This window comes from Ranitomeya imitator, chromosome 1 (genome assembly GCF_032444005.1).
Source record: "Ranitomeya imitator isolate aRanImi1 chromosome 1, aRanImi1.pri, whole genome shotgun sequence".
Classification (NCBI taxonomy): Eukaryota; Metazoa; Chordata; class Amphibia; order Anura; family Dendrobatidae; genus Ranitomeya; species Ranitomeya imitator.
In genome coordinates this window covers 119,963,117-119,982,516 of record NC_091282.1, presented here as the reverse complement: position 1 = coordinate 119,982,516, position 19,400 = coordinate 119,963,117, and the positions used below count along the sequence as shown (strand labels likewise).

General features: G+C 43.1%; 1 protein-coding gene across 3 annotated transcripts in view; it reads left to right on the top strand.

Moving 5' to 3' along the window:
* Positions 1-18,333, top strand: part of POLK (DNA polymerase kappa) — a 138,001-nt gene extending 119,668 nt beyond the window's left edge. For 2 of the 3 annotated variants that reach the window (XM_069750209.1, XM_069750216.1), the window contains 2 exons: positions 12,502-12,553; positions 16,291-18,333. In XM_069750209.1, coding sequence (XP_069606310.1) covers positions 12,502-12,553; positions 16,291-16,375 — 137 coding nt within the window. In that variant the 3' untranslated portion in view covers positions 16,376-18,333. The remainder of the gene's footprint in view (positions 1-12,501; positions 12,554-16,290) is intronic. The other variant, XM_069750225.1, reaches the window with a different exon arrangement.
* The last annotated feature ends 1,067 nt before the right edge of the window (positions 18,334-19,400 follow it).

Genomic DNA, 19,400 nt, shown 5'->3' with positions numbered 1-19,400 from the left:
GCACGAGAGTGCATGCGGTGCCGCACTGGCGGACGCCACTAACTACCCAGACTTGGGTTTGGAAAGCGCGGTAATAGCGCACGGCACCGCACTGGCGGTCACAGTAATAGACGCTGTTTGTGTACCAGTGTTGGTAACAAGTCAGGAACTAGATTACAATCATCCTCCTTACGCGAGTATTCAAACACAAGGGAGGAGATGATTAAAGAGCAACTTTCACTCCCAACACACACACAAACAAGTGTATACTAGCGCATGGCCATGCGGCCATGGGAACCTTTTATAGCTGCAGCGAATTCAGGACCTTCCTAGAGGACCAATGAGAGCTGCTACAGTAACTGAGCAACTTCAGGACCTTCCTAGAAGACCATTAGGAGCGACTGCAGTATCTGAGCATGTGATCCCAGACCTCCACTGAGCGGTCTTCCTTTGGGCATGCTTAGAAGGGGAAAAGCAGGACTTAGTCCCAGAGACGTCTGCTCGCCGCTGATCTGTACAGGCCACAATGGCAGAGCCTGGAAAGGCAGCAGTAACCCTTTGCACAGAATCAGACTGAGGGAGTTGCTGGGACCGACTTCTCTGCTGAGCAGGCTCCACTGCGGCTGATGCAGAATGAGAGACCGCAGCAGACATAGTTCGAGATTCCCCCTGTGCAGCGGCATGAACTCGACTCCTAACACTGTACATGAGAAGGAGTTACATACAAGATACAAATCTAAAATACAGTGTACAAACTAACAATGACAGACTGGTACTGAACGAAGATGGCCCTGCCCTTGCGGGCTTACAGTCTACAGGGTATGGGGAAGGAGACAGTAGGTTAAGGGATTGTGGCAGCTTTGGTGGTGGTGAGGTAGCACAGCATAATTGCAGGCTCTAAGCTTTCTTGAAGAGGTGGGTTTTCCATTTCCACCTGAAAAATTAGAGTGTGGTGGATATTCAGATGTGTTGAGACACAGAATTCCATAGGATGGGGAATACTGGGGCGAAGTCTTAGAGGTGATTGGGAGCCAAACGTATGAGTGTGGAGGAGAGAAGGAAGTCTTGGGAGGACCGGAGGTTGTGTTGGAAGATATCGGGAGATTAGTTCAGAGATATACGGAGGAGACATATTATCGAAAGCTTTGTAGGTCAGCGTTAGTAGTTTGAACTGAATATGTTGGGGAATTGGGAGTCAGTGAAGGGATTTGCAGCGGAGTAGTGTGGAGAGAGGTGAATTAGGCCCCTTCACATTAAGCGACGCTGCAGCGATACCGAAAACGATCCGGATCGCTGTTTGGTCGCTGGAGAGCTGTCACACAGACAGCTCTCCAGCGACCAACGATGCCGGTAACCAGGGTAAACATCGGGTTACTAAGCGCAGGGCCACACTTAGTAACCCGATGTTTACCCTGGTTACCAGCGTAAAAGTAAAAAAAAACAAACACTACATACTTACCTACCGCTGTCTGTCCCCGGCGCTCTGCTTCTCTGCACTCCTCCTGTACTGGCTGTGAGCACAGCGGCCGGAAAGCAGAGCGGTGACGTCACCGCTCTGCTTTCCGGCTGACCGACGCTCACAGCCAGTACAGGAGGAGTGCAGAGCACAGCGCCGGGGACAGACAGCGGTAGGTAAGTATGTAGTGTTTTTTTTTTTTTTACTTTTACGCTGGTAACCAGGGTAAACATCGGGTTACTAAGCGCGGCCCTGCGCTTAGTAACCCGATGTTTACCCTGGTTACCAGTGAAGACATCGCTGGATCGGTGTCACACGCCGATCCAGCGATGTCCACGGGAGATCCAGCGAAGAAATAAAGTTCTGGACTTTGTTCAGCGACCAACGATCTCCCAGCAGGGGCCTGATCGTTGGTCGCTGTCACACATAACGATTTCCTTAATGATATCGTTGCTACGTCACAAAAAGCAACGATATCGTTAACGATATCGTTATGTGTGAAGGTACCTTTAGTTGGGCAGCAGAGTTGAGGACAGATTGGAGAGGTGCGAGAGTGTTAGCAGGGAGGCCACAAAGGAAGATATTGCAGTAGTCTAAGCAGAAGATGATGACAGCATGCACTAACATTTTAGTAGATTCAGGGTTGAGGAAAGGACAGATTCTGAAAATACTTTTGCATTTGAGGAGGCAAGAGCTTGTATGTTTGGTTTCAAGGACAGGGCAGAGTTGAGGGTTACCCCAAGGCAGCAGACTTCCAGTACTGCGAAAAGCGTGTTGTCTTTAACTGTGATAGATCGGGTAAAAGGGTTGGTAGAGATGGAGGAAAGATCGGGTAAAAGGGTTGGTAGAGATGGAGGAAAGATTGAGTTCAGTTTTGTCCACACTGAGTTTTAGGAAGCAAGAGGCAGAGGAGGATATGGCTGATACACTCTGGGATTCTGGACTATAGAGAGGTGACGTCTGGGCCAGAGAGGTAGATCTGAGTGTCATCAACTCGTGTGGTAATGGGATCTTATGAGTTATCCCAGGTCAAAGGTATAGGTTGAGTAGAGTAGAGGTCTCAAGACGGAACATTGAGGGACACCAACAGCGAGAGGGTTTGATGAAGAGGTCGTATTGAAGTCGGCAATTCTAAATGTGCGTTTAGAAAGGTATGAAGCATTCCAGGAGAGGGCAAGGTCTTTGACGCCAAGAGAAGAGAGGATTTGCAGTAGGATGGAGTGGTCAAATGTGTCGAAGGCAGAGGACAGATCTAGTAGGCACAGTATAGAGAATTGTCTGTTAGCTTTGGCAGTAAGTCGTTAGTAAATTTTGATCGAGGTAGTTTTGGTGGAGTAGTGGGAGGAGGAGAGTGGCCGGCTTGTTTTGTGTTTTAGTAGAAGGGATGTGGGGTTGAGGAGCAGGTCTGCAGATAAGTTCAGGTGGGGAGGAAAGAGGGAAGGCAAGATAAACCTTTTGTTTGGAGAGTGATTGGGTTTGTGGATAGTGAAAAAGAGTTCGGATTAGTGGAGTAAAAACTGTAAGGGCATATGTAAGCAAGGTGAAAGAGTAACTGTTGGGGAAATAAAGAGGTAAGCACAGTTAATAAACAGTGGTAGCTTTTACCTTCTGCTCACTATATGGACATTTCTGGTATATTTCTGCTGTGCATGTGTGAAAATATATTTAGATATATATTTATATTAAGATGGCTACCGGACAAGTCCTCGAGGGGAGATATGTATCATCGATGTTAGTAGCCTCAGTGATGTAAATCTTGAAAAAGCAAACCATTAACAGGGGTGTCCAGGGTCAGGTTTACAAGCAGAAAGAGATGTAGATGGGTGGGACTGGCTGGTCACATATCCCCACCCTGGCAGGAAGTCCAGCTGTATCATTAGTGTGTGTGTGTGTGAAGATGAAAAGACATTGCTTGTATGACTCTGTATCTGCTAGACGCTGACTAAAGGTCTGACATTTAAACAGGTGAACCCGTGATTTAAATGGACTGTTTGTTTTCCATTTTGGTGCTGTTATACCTTTTTGTTTGTTAAGCTAAATGGTTTATGAAAATTTAATAAAACGCATGTTTGTTTTGAGCCAACTAATCAGACCCCTGCATCTGCCTGAGAGCTGATCCCTTCCAATTGGTGCTTTGAATGTGGGCAAAAATCTCAGAGGACACAAGCGATTTCCGTCTGGAAAAGGTTTATCCTGGGAAGGCAGCTATAGCAGTGCAAGTGCGGTCTGAAGCCATGGAGGAGCTAATTAAGCAATTGGTTCAGGCTAACATCAAGCCACAATAGCAGCAGCAGGTCCTGCAGGAGACCAACAAACTCCTGATACAACAGATGGAACTCCTGGCAGAGAACTTGCCCCACCCCCAAGTCAAAGTGAACGTTCACACATCAGGAAAACTGTAGGGAGAGCCTTGCAAAAGATGCTGTTCAAAAGGTCATGGAATGGGAGAAACTGCCTCCGGAGATGCAGAAGGCCAACTATGACCTGGCCTTGCAGGACGCACAAAAGTACGTCAAGTAGAAACCTGAAATCCTCGATAACTCTGACTGTCAAGGCACAACAGGTGCACCACTGGGCCCATCACAGCGACCAACCTCCCTGGTCCCAAATGTTTGACTTCTTACATCTGGTTCAAAAGTGGTTGCAACTGGAATCCTAATCCTCAGTGCAGTTAGTGGAGTAGGTTGTCATGGACAGGTTCATACACTCCGTTCCAAGGCTGATGTAGTCCTGGGTTGCTCAGGGAGATCCCAAGAATGCCAATGACCTGGTGGAAAAGTGCCAGGATGTTGAGAATTCCTTGTGGAACTCACTGAGCTGATGGACTGCAGCATACATTGGCATTGCTCATGTTATGGATATCCTGCCTGCAGTGTTGACCTTCAACCCGGCGATGGGCCATAGGTACAGTGGGGCAAAAAAGTATTTAGTCAGTCAGCAATAGTGCAAGTTCCACCACTTAAAAAGATGAGAGGCGTCTGTAATTTACATCATAGGTAGACCTCAACTATGGGAGACAAACTGAGAAAAAAAATTCCAGAAAATCACATTGTCTGTTTTTTTAACATTTTATTTGCATATTATGGTGGAAAATAAGTATTTGGTCAGAAACAAAATTTCATCTCAATACTTTGTAATGTATCCTTTGTTGGCAATGACAGAGGTCAAACGTTTTCTGTAAGTCTTCACAAGGTTGCCACACACTATTGTTGGTATGTTGGCCCATTCCTCCATGCAGATCTCCTCTAGAGCAGTGATGTTTTTGGCTTTTCGCTTGGCAACACGGACTTTCAATTCCCTCCAAAGGTTTTCTATAGGGTTGAGATCTGGAGACTGGCTAGGCCACTCCAAGACCTTGAAATGCTTCTTACGAAGCCACTCCTTCGTTGCCCTGGCGGTGTGCCTTGGATCATTGTCATGTTGAAAGACCCAGCCACGTTTCATCTTCAATGCCCTTGCTGATGGAAGGAGGTTTGCACTCAAAATCTCACGATACATGGCCCCATTCATTCTTTCATGTACCCGGATCAGTCGTCCTGGCCCCTTTGCAGAGAAACAGCCCCAAAGCATGATGTTTCCACCACCATGCTTTACAGTAGGTATGGTGTTTGATGGATGCAACTCAGTATTCTTTTTCCTCCAAACACGACAAGTTGTGTTTCTACCAAACAGTTCCAGTTTGGTTTCATCAGACCATAGGACATTCTCCCAAAACTCCTCTGGATCATCCAAATGCTCTCTAGCAAACTTCAGACGGGCCCGGACATGTACTGGCTTAAGCAGTGGGACACGTCTGGCACTGCAGGATCTGAGTCCATGGTGGCGTAGTGTGTTACTTATGGTAGGCCTTGTTACATTGGTCCCAGCTCTCTGCAGTTCATTCACTAGGTCCCCCCGCGTGGTTCTGGGATTTTTGCTCACCGTTCTTGTGATCATTCTGACCCCACGGGGTGGGATTTTGCGTGGAGCCCCAGATCGAGGGAGATTATCAGTGGTCTTGTATATCTTCCATTTTCTAATTATTGCTCCCACTGTTGATTTCTTCACTCCAAGCTGGTTGGCTATTGCAGATTCAGTCTTCCCAGCCTGGTGCAGGGCTACAATTTTGTTTCTGGTGTCCTTTGACAGCTCTTTGGTCTTTACCATAGTGGAGTTTGGAGTCAGACTGTTTGAGGGTGTGCACAGGTGTCTTTTTATACTGATAACAAGTTTAAACAGGTGCCATTACTACAGGTAATGAGTGGAGGAAAGAGGAGACTCTTAAAGAAGAAGTTACAGGTCTGTGAGAGCCAGAAATCTTGATTTTTTGTTTCTGACCAAATACTTATTTTCCACCATAATATGCAAATAAAATGTTAAAAAAACAGACAATGTGGTTTTCTGGATTTTTTTTTCTCAGTTTGTCTCCCATAGTTGAGGTCTACCTATGATGTAAATTACAGACGCCTCTCATCTTTTTAAGTGGTGAAACTTGCACCATTGCTGACTGACTAAATACTTTTTTGCCCCACTGTATGTCCTGTATCGGTGAACGAAATGCCAGTGACTGGTCTGTTGGACTCTGGAAGTTTGGTAACCCTAGTGAGGGCTACACTTCCTCATTGGCTGATTCTTGGAAAGATGGCGTTCGCTGTATCCATGGGGATACTAAAGACTACCCTGTGGCCCGAGAGTTAATTGTGGCATCGAGTTCAATGAGGTTGGAATAGTCAAGGACCTATTACAATCTGTAACAATAGGGGGTGACTTTGCCTTATATTGAGATTTGTGTAGTCTTCTGATTATTCAGAAGATAGCAAGGTCACCCTTAAAGCAAACGCAGAACAGCCAGAGTCCGATGAATTTCTCTTTTGTGTGTTGGTTGGAGATGAGGCAGTGTTCCCTGAGGCCTAAAATCCCTGAGCTGGGGGTGTTCGGGGATATTTTGCTACTTCTCAACTCAGGGACCTACCTCTTAAAGGAACGTTTGATAATGTCACTGTACAAAATGGAGTTGCTTGGGAGCTGATACTCGATATCCTTATTTTGCTATGAATAAGGAATTATTAAATTGTGTCACCAAGCAGAGGGGCGAGGTGATTGAGCAGTTATTGGTACCAGAACCCTACAGATTACGGGTGTTAGACATGGTGCATACTCATGTCTTAGGTGGTAATTTGGGAATAAACAAAACCCAGGAATGGATACTTCAGAGGTTCTACTAGCCCAGCTGTCACAGAGAGATAGTGTGTTTATTGTAGTCTCTTAGTGCCACTACCCATGATTGAGGTCACCTTTGATTGCATAGCGATGAATTTAGTAGGACCCCTGATCAAGTCTGCCAGAGGGCATCAGTATATCCTAGTAGTACTCGATTAAGTTGCACTGTACCCGGAGGCAGTACCGTTAAGGAACTTCTCCACCAAGAGTATAGCCCGAGAGTTGCTCTCGACTTCTCCCAGGAGGTTATGGTCCAAACGGACGCATCAGATGTCAGATTAGGTGCTGTCTTGTCTCAGGAAGTAAATGGCGAAGAATACCCGATAATATACGAGTTGGAAACCATCTCCCTGTAAGAAAAACTACTCCATCGTGGAGCAGGAGTGTTAAGCCATCAAGTGGGCGTTTGATACTTTAAGATACATAACTATTAGGCAGGAAGTTCAGGTTACGGTCAGACCAAACCCCACTAAGGTGGATGTCGGAGAAAAAGGGAAATGGTGCCCGAGTAACCAATTGGTTCCTAGCGCTCCGGGATTTTAGCTTCCAAATAGAGCATAGGCCTGGGAAACTTAATATAGATGGCAATGGAGAGGCGCTCTCAAGGGTCCACAGTTTGATGGTGGAAGGTGCCAAGCCCCCTCGGCTTTGGACAGAGGGGGATTTGTAAGATGGCCATTGGACAAGTTCTTGAGGGGAGATATATATCATTGAGGTTGGTAGCCTCAGTGATGTAAGCCCGTGAAAAGCAGGCTCCAGCACGTATAGTGCTGCGACAGTTAATAGGGTGTGTCCAGGGCCGGGTTTACGAGCATTCAGATAGATTGGTGGGACTGGCTGCTCACATATCCCCACCCCAGGGGCATGATGCGGCAGATATAAGGATGTCCAGCTATATCATTAGGGTGGTGTGTGCAAGGCGAAAAGAAAGGTGAAAAGACCTTGCATGTGTGGCTCAAGTCAATATCCACTAGGTACAAAGTGAAGGTCTGACATTCAAGCGAGTGAGCCAGTACTATATATGGACTGTTTATTTTCCGTTTTGGTGCTGTTATACATTTTGTTTCCAGAAGAGGCTTTTTTGTTTAGGCTGGATGGTTTATGGACATTTAACAGCAGTACATGTACAGCGCATTGATTGCGGGGGGCTCACTTTGAGCACCCCCTCGATAGGGTGCGGGTGTCAGCTCTATGTGAAAGCATCGCACACGATGATATCGCGTTGTGCTGATGGTTCTCCATGGTGACCCCTGGCTGCAAGATGGCCAGAGAGTCTTTTAGGGAAGGTGGCGGCTTGTCAGTGCCTGCTAAGAGCAGAAGCTCACAAGCCTCCTTCCCTGCTTGTCAGACGCTGCTCTGATGCTCTACAGTGCAGAAGCATTGCAGAGTATAAGATCAGCGATCTGTCACTGTACGGTGATGTCCCATCCTGGAACAATGTAAAAAAAAAAAATATATATATATATATATATATATATATATATATATATATATATATATATATATATATATATATATATAGTGTAAAAATCTTTAAAAAAAAAATTTAAAAAATCCCCAAATAAAGTACAAAAAAAGAAAAAAAATTAGTCCAATAAATACATTTATTTATGTTAAAAAATACATTAAAAAGTACATATATGTGGTATCGCCACAACTGTCCCACAAGTTAACCCCTTCTAAAAAAAAAAAAAAAAAAAACCCCGTAAAAAAATAAATAAAAAACAAGGCAAAAAGCAAAGCATAAAAATGGTACAACTGAAAACGTTATTTTGTCTCGCAAAAGCTGAGCTGTATGGTGGCTAATTAGCGGAAAAATAATTATAGTTCTCAGAATAAAGCGATGCAAACATTTTTTTTTTTCTATAAAATAGTTTTTTGGGGTAAAAGCACCCAAACATAAAAAAAAAAAGATACAAATCGTACGCTGTAATTGTACTGACTTGAAGAATAAAGCTGCCTTATCAATTTTACCACATTGGAACAGTATAAAAAACAAAGAACAATTCCTGAATTGCTGGTTTTTGTTGATTCTACCTCCCAAAAATCAGAATAGAAAGTGATCAAAAAATATCATGGGCCTGAAAATGGTGCCGATAAAAAGCAGTAGTTTTCCTCCACATATTGGGTATCGCCGTACTTGTATGGTGCTATTTCTCCTGTTACACTTATGAAAATGCAAGGTTTGGAGCTAAACAAAAATATTTTTGTGCTAAATGCACATCACACACATATTTTATAAGGTATCCGCTCTCAGACGCTGGTGCACACACAAGGCTCTGATTCGTTGGTTCAAAACAAACATGTGGTTTATTAACCCTTTCACCCCAGAGGGGGGTGTATATACCGTATGTGTATTATATTACAGTGTTGTCTCTTATAATAAACGTTAGTGGATACAATTTTTATGTTATATGAAAGAAACCTCTTCCTTGTTATTGTATGTAGATTAGCCTGTTTTAATAAGCATCCCCACCTTGACCAATTTACCGTATTTTCTGGCATATAAGATGACTTTTTAACCCCTGAAAATCGTCTTAAAAGTCGTGGGTCGTCTTATACCTTAGGTACGGCGTGTGCAGGGAGCGATCCTGGATGGTTCCCAGGGTCTGGAGGAGAGGAGACTCTCCTTCAGGCCCTGGAATCCATATCCATATTTATGGCGGCCTCCGTTCCTAAGGATGCATTGAGCATAGGACCTGTGATGACGTCGCGGTCGCTGAAGGAGAGTCTCCTCTCCTCCAGACCCTGGGAACCATACGCACCGCACACGCCGTATAAGACGATTGGGCGTATAAGATGACCCCCGTCTTATACGGCTGGTATATCCCAAACTCCATATTTTATATGGAAAGGTTGGAGGTCGTCTTATACGCCCATTCGTCTTATACACCAGAAAATAGTGATTAAGGAGAACCTGTCATCCGATCAGGCATGATATACTAAAGATATTGGCATAAAGTGTTGGCACATGCGCAGATTGAGATCTCTGCTTGTTATTGAGCCGAGATCTCAGTATGCACATGGCGCCATTTTACGGAAGCCTGCAACCAGATCGATCTGCGCAGCTAGGACAGCGCCTTACGCCAGAGGCAGCTATGGAACCATGGCAGAGATGAAGACCCTACCCATAGTCGCACCCCACTGGCCTGCTCCGATGCATGAACAGCGTATTGCACCAAAACTTCCATTGGTGATTAAAGAATAACCAGGCTGCATATTTCTACAATGAAGGTACCTATTGAATCGGCAGAACAGTGAATTTATACCTGTCTTTAGTTTATCATGCCTGATTCTGATGGCAGGTTCTCTTCAAATGGTCATACACAATGCCAGTCTGCTGCATCTAAAGCATGACATTGACTTGTATTAGGAAGGTGCTTTTCTTCTCTAAATTAAAAAATAATTACTTTTCTCCTTTGCAAAGTACTGATGGAGCCACATCTTGAATATGTAATTTATACACCATTTACAGGGTCATATTGCGCTTTTGGCCTCCGTTGAATCCATATTCATATGTATAAATTAAACGGAGGCATCCATCACCCCTACGCTGTAATGGTATCAGTGTACCGTATGTACCAGGAGCTATTCAGGACTCTCTTTGTTAAACAGATGACATTATAGCCTATGGGTGATGGATGCTACCACTAGGCATGTGTCACCCGTAGGCTGTAATGACATTGGTATACTGGATATAGCTATGAAAAACTCATGATGTTTTATAGAGCAGATGCTTGGAATGGACGCCATACAATGGCAATAATCACCCATAGACTCCCATGTAAAAGTAAGGAATACCGTATAGTGCATGCATTTTGACTGGTCTTTGCTGGCCACCAGGACTCTATTTCAGCCTCGGTTACTAAACGTGCCCATAAGGCTCCATTAGTGTAAGTACATTGTGAACTTCCTCTGCACATACACTAAACCATGATACATAGACTCACTGGTGATAAATGGCATCTTCTGGCTAGGAGACCATGATTGAGGATAGCTCTGTGATCGAAACGCGTGGGTTTTTACCATCATGCAATATTTTTAATGTACTTGAAACTTTTTAAGCTGTACTAATACATTGATGAACTTTTACGTCCAAACGGCTGGACATCTTCATTTGCTGTCTGTATCTCAAGCCTAGCAGGGGCTTCTACTTTCCATGCCATGGATCTTCACAGGTACTCTACGGGAGCTGGTGAACTTTGTGTTTCTCTCCAGGATAGCACCTTCGTGTTCAGTAGTGGTCATCCGACTGTCGGCACAACGAAGGGGCAGCGGCAGACTCTTCCATTGCTTTACACGTACACTGTGTATCAGAATGGGAGGTTTATTCCCTCTGCATTTCTGGTTCAGAAAGCGCCACCATGTTTCATCAGTACCTCGTCCTCCGTGCATCACACAGAACTGCACAGAAAGGAATGACATTACGGATTTATTCTGTGCCCCTGAGCTAGATGCACGGGGATGACTGATGTGCGGAGACAGGATGAATACAGGAGTTGAACCCTACCTTCCTGCTTAATGACCTCATGTCGCCATCAATCACCGTCTTCCTGTAAATGTATATTGGTGGAGCTTTGTAGTGATTAATATCGGTTTGGACAGTTACATTTTGTTTGCAGACAATTCTTTTGATGGAATATTTGTCCTTTGTAAAATAGCTTCTTTTTATGAATCATATGACATAAAGTTATCTGGACGATAGTGTATATGACAAATGGTGATTCGGCGGAATCTTAAAAGAAATATATCACCTATAAAGGAGCAAAGTACAGATATAGTCTGCATAAAAGCTTACACGGCTTTCTAAATACTTTGCATTGCTACCTGGTGCTAATGCTGCGTTATATGATGTTTCTCACATCATTCATGTTCAGAAGGGTTCTCCTCTATTAGACATCCGCTTCTTAAGGGGGTTGTCCGGTCACAAAATATTGATGACCTATCCAATGGATTGGTGGTCACCAGATGTAATCATTTCAGCGACATTGCAAAGCAGAGATCCTTTCAATGTGACAGCGTGAGGCGACTGCTGTCTGGTATTGCAGAACAGCTCCTATTCTTTTTTTAAAGCAGCCGCTACACATAAAATGGAGCTGTTTTTTTTCAGCTTTGTTTAGTCTTTTTCATATGACACCCCTTTTAACTGCTTAAATAGCTATTTTAAAGTTGTAAAATTGCATTAATTAGACAGCATGAAAATAACCAAGCTTGCAATTGACTTGGTTTTTCTATCTCATGCCATTTTCCTACAGTGAGAGCTTTTATCTCACGCAGTGTATAGCTGGTTTCTGTAGAGCTCAGCCACTAGAGCCTGGCCTAGTGTGTGCAGTAGTTACATTCCAGAAGACTAGTTAACTCCTAATATCCCAGTCACTTCTTTCCAGCAGGTTGCTGCTCAACCCCCCCCCCCCCCCTTCCTCTCAAGCTGCTCCCATCAACTTGTGTGTAATCATAGCTCTCCAGCAATCAGCATCATGGCGCTCGCTTTCCCGAGCCTTGTGCTTTTTTAATGTACTATTATCTCCTATAAGCAAATACAGCTATAGCAGAACAAACCACTAATAGCTGAATGTGTTAGAGCAGAACTTGTGCTGAGCTTTATAGTTCTAGGAATGCTTCAGCTCTGCTACTCACCAGAGCTGTCACTCAATGAGGAGAGCCCGCCCTGCTAGAAAAAAGGAAGTGAGGAAACTTCAGAGTTATGAGCTGCTGAATAGACCATTTGAGAAGAACATTTCAGTTGCAACCATATGTTGAACTCTAAACAATGTTGATTTGTGTCTTATTGGAATATGGGACATACAGTTTTATTTGTTGTAAATGCTCTTTTTTAAAAAAAAAAAAAATTTATTTCTTATCTCCAGGAACCACAGTCAGAGGGAATGCCAGGAATAAATCTACTTCACGAACTAAACGGTAGGTTTAGTTATCAGGGGTCTGTTAGTTTGGTTTGTCGGCGTTTATAGCCTGAAGTAGATCCCCGGATTGTGACCATGAACACTCATCATCATCAAAGAGGATAAGTGATTACTTATTGTAATATGGGGGTAGACATGGAAGGGGCATCTACACACTTCACAGTAGCAGAATTGTGGAGGACGCTGACCGACACTACTGATTTAAAATCTGCAAGGAAATCCGCAGCATTTTTGGCAATCCAGATTCGTAGCAGAATTTCTGCTGCCAAATTTCTGTGGTAGATCCCTCCTGTGCGAAACCTAACCTTTGGATTTTTTTATGCACTAAACAAATTAGAATATGAACAGTTAAACAGCGGATCACACTCTTCACTTAAAGGGGTTGTCCTAGATTGGGACTGTCGCTATTCAGCAGTCTGTAGTGTCTGCAGACGTTTGTCCCAAGCCATGAAATCCCATTTAATCAGGTCGATTATCAATATGGAGACTAAGCCTGGGCATACACATTAGATGGCTGTCAGTCTAACGATGTTTAGGTCAATGTTTCGTCTGACAGTCATCCCAGGCGACTCTCCCAAACACCAGCGCGTGCGGTTGCCGAGCCCTCCTGTGTTCTCTATGAGAAAGCAGCCAACTGACACGACGTCAGCCGGTGGCTTATCTCCGGGAGAGCAACGTGATTGCAAGTCTGAAATTGGACATGCATGATGGACATCTCTACTGACCATTAGTCGCCCAGCGCCCACATACAGGTTATAGCATCGAGAGCTGCCGAAGGTTATGTTCTGCAGGCAACACGTGTTCTCTTGGCAGTAAAGAAGCTGCCGACACACAGCAAGCTTTGTTATATTTTTTCCCCTTTTTTGTGCATTTTTACAGCATCTTTTTGGTGTGGATTGTACATGTTTAATAAGGTTAGTTTTAGACAGCAGAACGCATGGTTGTGTTTTTTTGCACTTTATCATTGCTCTATTGGTGAACAGATGCTGCAAGAATTGACACGCTACACATTAAGAAAAATGCTTCAGTTTTCCAATTCAGTCAGGAAATAAAAGCGTGTATAAGATTTCTCAACTCTCATAGCTTTTACTGGAACTGTAGAAAGCAGCTTTTAATTAAAATAAAAAAAGTTGCTTTTCAAAATCTTTTATAGTAAAATATATACGTTATTTACACAACATTACACTTTGATGTAAAATCGTTCAATGGTTTGTCCATTATTACTTTATCCTGCTTATATAAAGCTCTGGATGAAGGCAATTTGCCATGACCTCTTTTTTTATACCTTCACATGCTGACTGCAGCAGACACTTTGTTGTGTTCTTCTACATGATCCCCATTCATCCGTTAGGGATTTCTATTAATATTACATTACTGGTGTTTGCTTAGGGATTCAGTAACCATTTGGGGAAGCGGTCATAAAAAAGTGAGTTGAATTGAGGCTCATTTCCACATCAGTTTTTCATAAGTTTTTCATAACACCTAGACAGCAGGCGCGCTCTCTGGGTGTTATGTTTGACTCCAATCTCTCCTTCACATCACATATACAATCTCTTGCCCGCTCATGCCGCTTACACCTAAAGAACATCTCTAGAATCCGTCCTTTTCTCACCATGGAAACTACAAAATTCCTCACTGTCGCCCTGATCCACTCCCGCCTGCACTACTGCAATGCTCTATTAAGTGGCCTCCCCCTCATTCGACTTTCCCCTCTCCAGTCCATCCTTAATGCAGCAGCCAGGATCGTCCATCTGGCTAATCGTTACTCGGACTTGTCCACACTTTGCCAGTCGTTACACTGGCTGCCCATTCATTACAGGATACAATTCAAAGTACTTGTTCTCACCCACAAAGCTCTCCACAGTGCGGCACCCCCTTACATCTCCTCCCTCATTTCTGTCTATCGGACTAACCGACTGCTGCACTCTGCAAACGACTTTCGACTAACCTCTGCACTAATCCGTACCTCCCACTCTCGACTCCAAGACATCTCCCGTGCTGCGCCAATCCTCCGGAACGCTCTACCCCAAGATATTAGGACCATCCACAATTCGCACAGTTTAGGCGCTCCCTCAAAACAAATTTGTTAAGAGCAGCCTATCACATTCACTAATCAGTGATTTTATGTTTTGGTGTAGCTCATTCACTACTTCCATCTATCCCCCACCCCCTGAAGATGGCTGGATCATCATTGTAAATACACACCTGTACCTTGTATCTCCCCCACCTTATTGTAGATTGTAAGCTTTCACGAGCAGAGTCGTTTTATTTCGCTTTAATTATTGTATTGCTAACGTTGTTACTTATGACTGTGGTTGAAACTGTAAAGCGCTGCGGAATATGTTGGCGCTATATAAATAAAGATTATTATTATTATTATTATAGTACGAGTGCTATCTGTTCTTTTTACAGATGACACTTGTACCTGTGATCGTCTATGGAGCTGTTCACATGTCAGTGATTTTTTTTTTTTTGGAGCACCGAGTGGTTCATGCAAAATCATGGAGACGTGTGATATTGGCCCGAGTGTCTGCAATGCAAATCTATGGGCTGTCAAACAATCAGGCAGCTTTGGATGCCATCTGTGTGCTGTTCAGTTTTTCATTGACTGATAGAAGGTGGAAAAAATATTTTCCCACATCAGTGAAAAAACTAATGAAACTTATCAAAATTTGATGAATCTGTCTGTTTTCCTCGTACTGCAAGAAAACAAACTCCTGAATTAGGCCTAAAGCCTGTCTCACACGTCCAGATAATTCCGGTACCGGAAAAATCGGTACCGGAGTTATCCGTGTCCGTGTGCTCACGTGGCACATCAGTGTGGCACACGTGCGGCAGCCGTGTGCCGACAGGGTACCACACGGACCGTACAGGAGACAGCGTTACAAGTAAGCGCTGTCCCCTGCTTTGGGTGCTGAAGCCCCAATCATTTCTTCTCTCCAGCAGCGTTCGCTGGAGCAAAGGAATGAAAAATCAATTTTTTCTTTAAATAAAGTTCCCTGTAACCAACCCCCTCCCACCCCCTGTGCGCCCACCCGCTGGGGGTGGAGCCGCATATTCATCACTGTAATAAGCGGCACCACGTGACTTCTCATACAGGAAGAGTTGCGACGCTGAGAGGAAGCTTCGAGGGAGCCGGGTGAGTATTTACTTTCCAGCGGGTGGGCGGGAGTTGGTTACACGGAACTTTATTTACACCGGGGAAAAAAAAAAAGATTTTTCATTCCTTCGCTCCAGCGAACGCTGCTGGAGAGAAGAAATGAATGGGGCTTCAGCACCACAAGCTGGGGGTACAGCGCTTACTGTAGTTCTGTCTCCTGCACGGCACACGGACTGCACACGGACAGCATCCGTGTGCGGTACGTGTTTTACACGGACCCATTGACTTTAATGGGTCCGTGTGTTATCCGTGCGCTCCCACGAACAGTGACATGTCTTCGTGTTTTTCAAACGGACACACGGTCCGTGAAAACACGCTGACATGTGCAGAGACACATTGATTTTAATGTGTCTACGTGAGTCAGTGTCTCCGGTACGTGAGGAAACTGTCACCTCACGTACCGGAGCCACTGACGTGTGAAACCGGCCTTAGAAAGACTTTCCAGATGTTGTACAACTGGACTATGGACATTTTGTACAGCAATTGTTACGGAGCGATGTCTATATCTGGCTCAATCTTTGGTATGCTGTATTTGATTTCTGACTTTTTGTTGATTTTTTTTTTTTTCCCAACAGACCCGGAACAGCACAGCAGAACCCGGCTTCTAAAAAAGCCAAGACAAACCGCTCCAGTCTGACAATTGATGCTTTTTTTAAATGATTCCTATTAATATTTGGAAGCACAGCAATTTCATTGCATCATTAATATTTTTTTAGATCTTACTTTTTCAGTGAAGATCCATCTTCCACCCATGATGGCCTAGATTACAGGTGCCATTTTGTTACTAATATTGGTTTGCATCGGTACAGATGAAGACAATTTCCAGTCCGTTCAGACATTAATGACTGCGCACATGGGATACCTCACCAGAACTGTGACCAGACTATGAAATGATGGACACTTTAATTTTGTTTTGTAATTAAAGTTACACACGGCCATCTTAATTCAGTCCTGAAATCTTTATCCAAATCTTATATAATAATATATTTGAATTTTCTAAGTTATTTTATTGGGAACGGTGTTGTGATTTTTAATATTGTTTATTTAAAAATTAAGTAAAAGAAAAAGTATATCTGAATAAGCAACACGATGACCTTGGTAAGACTTCCCTGACCACAACCAGATTACTTTCCAATTGACGTCTGACCTGTGATGGCTGCCATTGACAGGACAGGATCGAGCTCTATAACCGGTGTATTACTTATCCATCGCCTACTTCTGCTCAGACTGGTTCCAAGTGAAGAAAGGAAATAGTATGGGCTGAAGACATCTCAAATTTCCTAGAAATGACATACATTTTTTTTTTATGAATATGAAGATCACACTGCTGAAGTTTGTTTTCCAAGCCTTTCACTGATTTCCAGAATAAAGGACACATTCGGAGAACTTGGCATCCCTTTGGTAGTGTTCACAAACTTTTTTTTAGGATAAAGTGAACTTACACAAAGTTCATTAATATCAATAGTATAGAGTTGAGCAAAATCAGTTTGGTGTCCAATTTGGGCCTTGGTGGCAGCTGGACCAGGGCAGTCTTCACTTCTGCATTGGGCATCCTGGATGCCTCTTGTGCTTACTAGGCCCTTTGCTGTTGCCCAAGGCCTCGTGAAGTCAAGACCTAGTAAGTGGAAGAGGTGCCGAGGATGCCGGCATACAAGTAACAACTGCCTTTGTTCAGCTGCCATGGAGGACTGGACTGGGTGCTGGTCCAGGGCATCACAAATCTTTGTGTTAAACTCTAAATACCTTTAATCTCTAAATGTGTGGGACTTTTGAGTTGTAGCAAAGGGGTTGCAGAGCTCCATAAAGCCCTGTCATTGTGGAAACCAAGGGTGGACAAGTCTTCTTCTATGACATATCAGACGACCATTTTGACTTTCCGAGATCTGTTCGCCTAGACTTTCACTCGGCATCGCCTGCTGGCTGAAGGTGACCACAGAGCTCCATGTGGATTGTTCATTGGACTGATAAATGCTGACAATTTACTTCTCAACTGCTTTTCAAGCCTGCGCTAAAATATTGTCCTATATTGAAGCTTTGCAATTAATATATATATTTTTAGAAGTTAAGTTAATTTTTTAATTTATTTTAAATGCATATATATTTTTGGAACATTGTTTTCTGAGCCGTAAAAAATTTTTCTGGCTACCATGTGAATCTGCAGAAGGTTGAGACTAACAGTAGAAAAGACACATGGCATACCTATAAAACAGTGCTGTACCTGTCTATATATCCTCATAGAACTGAATGGAGCTGAGCTGCAATACCACACACGACCTGTGGACAGGTATGGCACTGTTTGTAAGTACAAATAAAAAAAGCTTTTTTTCCTCTTCTTTCTATCATCTATATATTTTAGAACAGTAAAGGTTATACACCCTTTGGAACTTGGGCGATTATATTTTTTTTATCAGAGCAATCTACAAGGTACCGTACTCCTGTTTATAATCAATCTTGACCTCCGTAGGTTATTTATTTCCAGTAATATTTTCACAAAATACTTTTAATATTGTGTATTTATTCTATTTCTAATTTATGACCAAACAAAAATGTTAGCTTAATGTCTGTTTAATTTTTTTTTTGTTATTTTGATATTAAAAATAAATGTTACACAAAATGTCTTGATTTTGTTTTGGTACTGCTCCAAAATCACCAAATTAATTTCACATATTTTTTTTTGCACAGGCATATCATTTACAAGCCATGAACTATACCTTTTCAATGAGTAATGTTATGTTGAATTAAGTCTTGCATGTAATCCAGCAGGTTATTTTGTTCATAGAGAAAAGCTTCATATTTGAGGAGCAATAGTCTCCTGCTTCTATTCTATAGGTGGAATTTATGAATTTATGATGGCAGTATCAGGTTGGCGGGGTCTAAGAAGTTTCTGGAACACTATGGAACAATAATTAAGGTTCTATTAAAATTCACAAAAATAAGTAGCTAAAAAAAAAAAAGTCATAAGTTAATGCCTAATTAACTTTATTTAGCAAATCTTAGTTTTTTTGTCTAGGGAGGCAATCAGTCTAGGACTAAAATAGGTGCTGCCTGGTTCCACTGACAGAAATCAGTCCTGGCATGTCAGAAGTCTGTGAGCATGTGCAGTAGGACGCACCGCTTCCTCCCTCGTGTAGGATGATATGCTGCCACATGATCTAATACTGGACATACCAATGGTGCTGAGGTAAGAAGAGGCTGCTCACACTGTTGTCCAACCTGTCTATCTGATCTAATATGGGAAGTACAGGGTGGAGCGCGGTAATTTGCTGATTTGGGAATGAAATAAAAAAATTATGATCATTAGAAAAATTTATTTTATATTTTAATTATACTGAACAGTAATGGAATTTTTAAATTACATGGTTTTAAATAGTGTATCTGGCAAATGTCGACCTTCGCTATCCACACACTGCTGCATACGTTTTCTGAAGTTTTCATGAACTCTAACAAGCATGTCCACTGGTATTCTGCCAATTTCAGCTTCAATATTGTTCCTTAGGTCTTCCAAGGTGTTGGGACGGTTGATATACACCTTAGACTTCAGGTAACCCCAAAGGAAAAAATCGCATGGGGCTAAATCTGGTGAGCGTGCTGGCCAGTTCACATCTCCCCTCAAAGAGATAAGCCATCCAGGAAACATTTGCCTCAAACAATTCATGGTAACCCTCGCTGTGTGTGCAGTGGCACC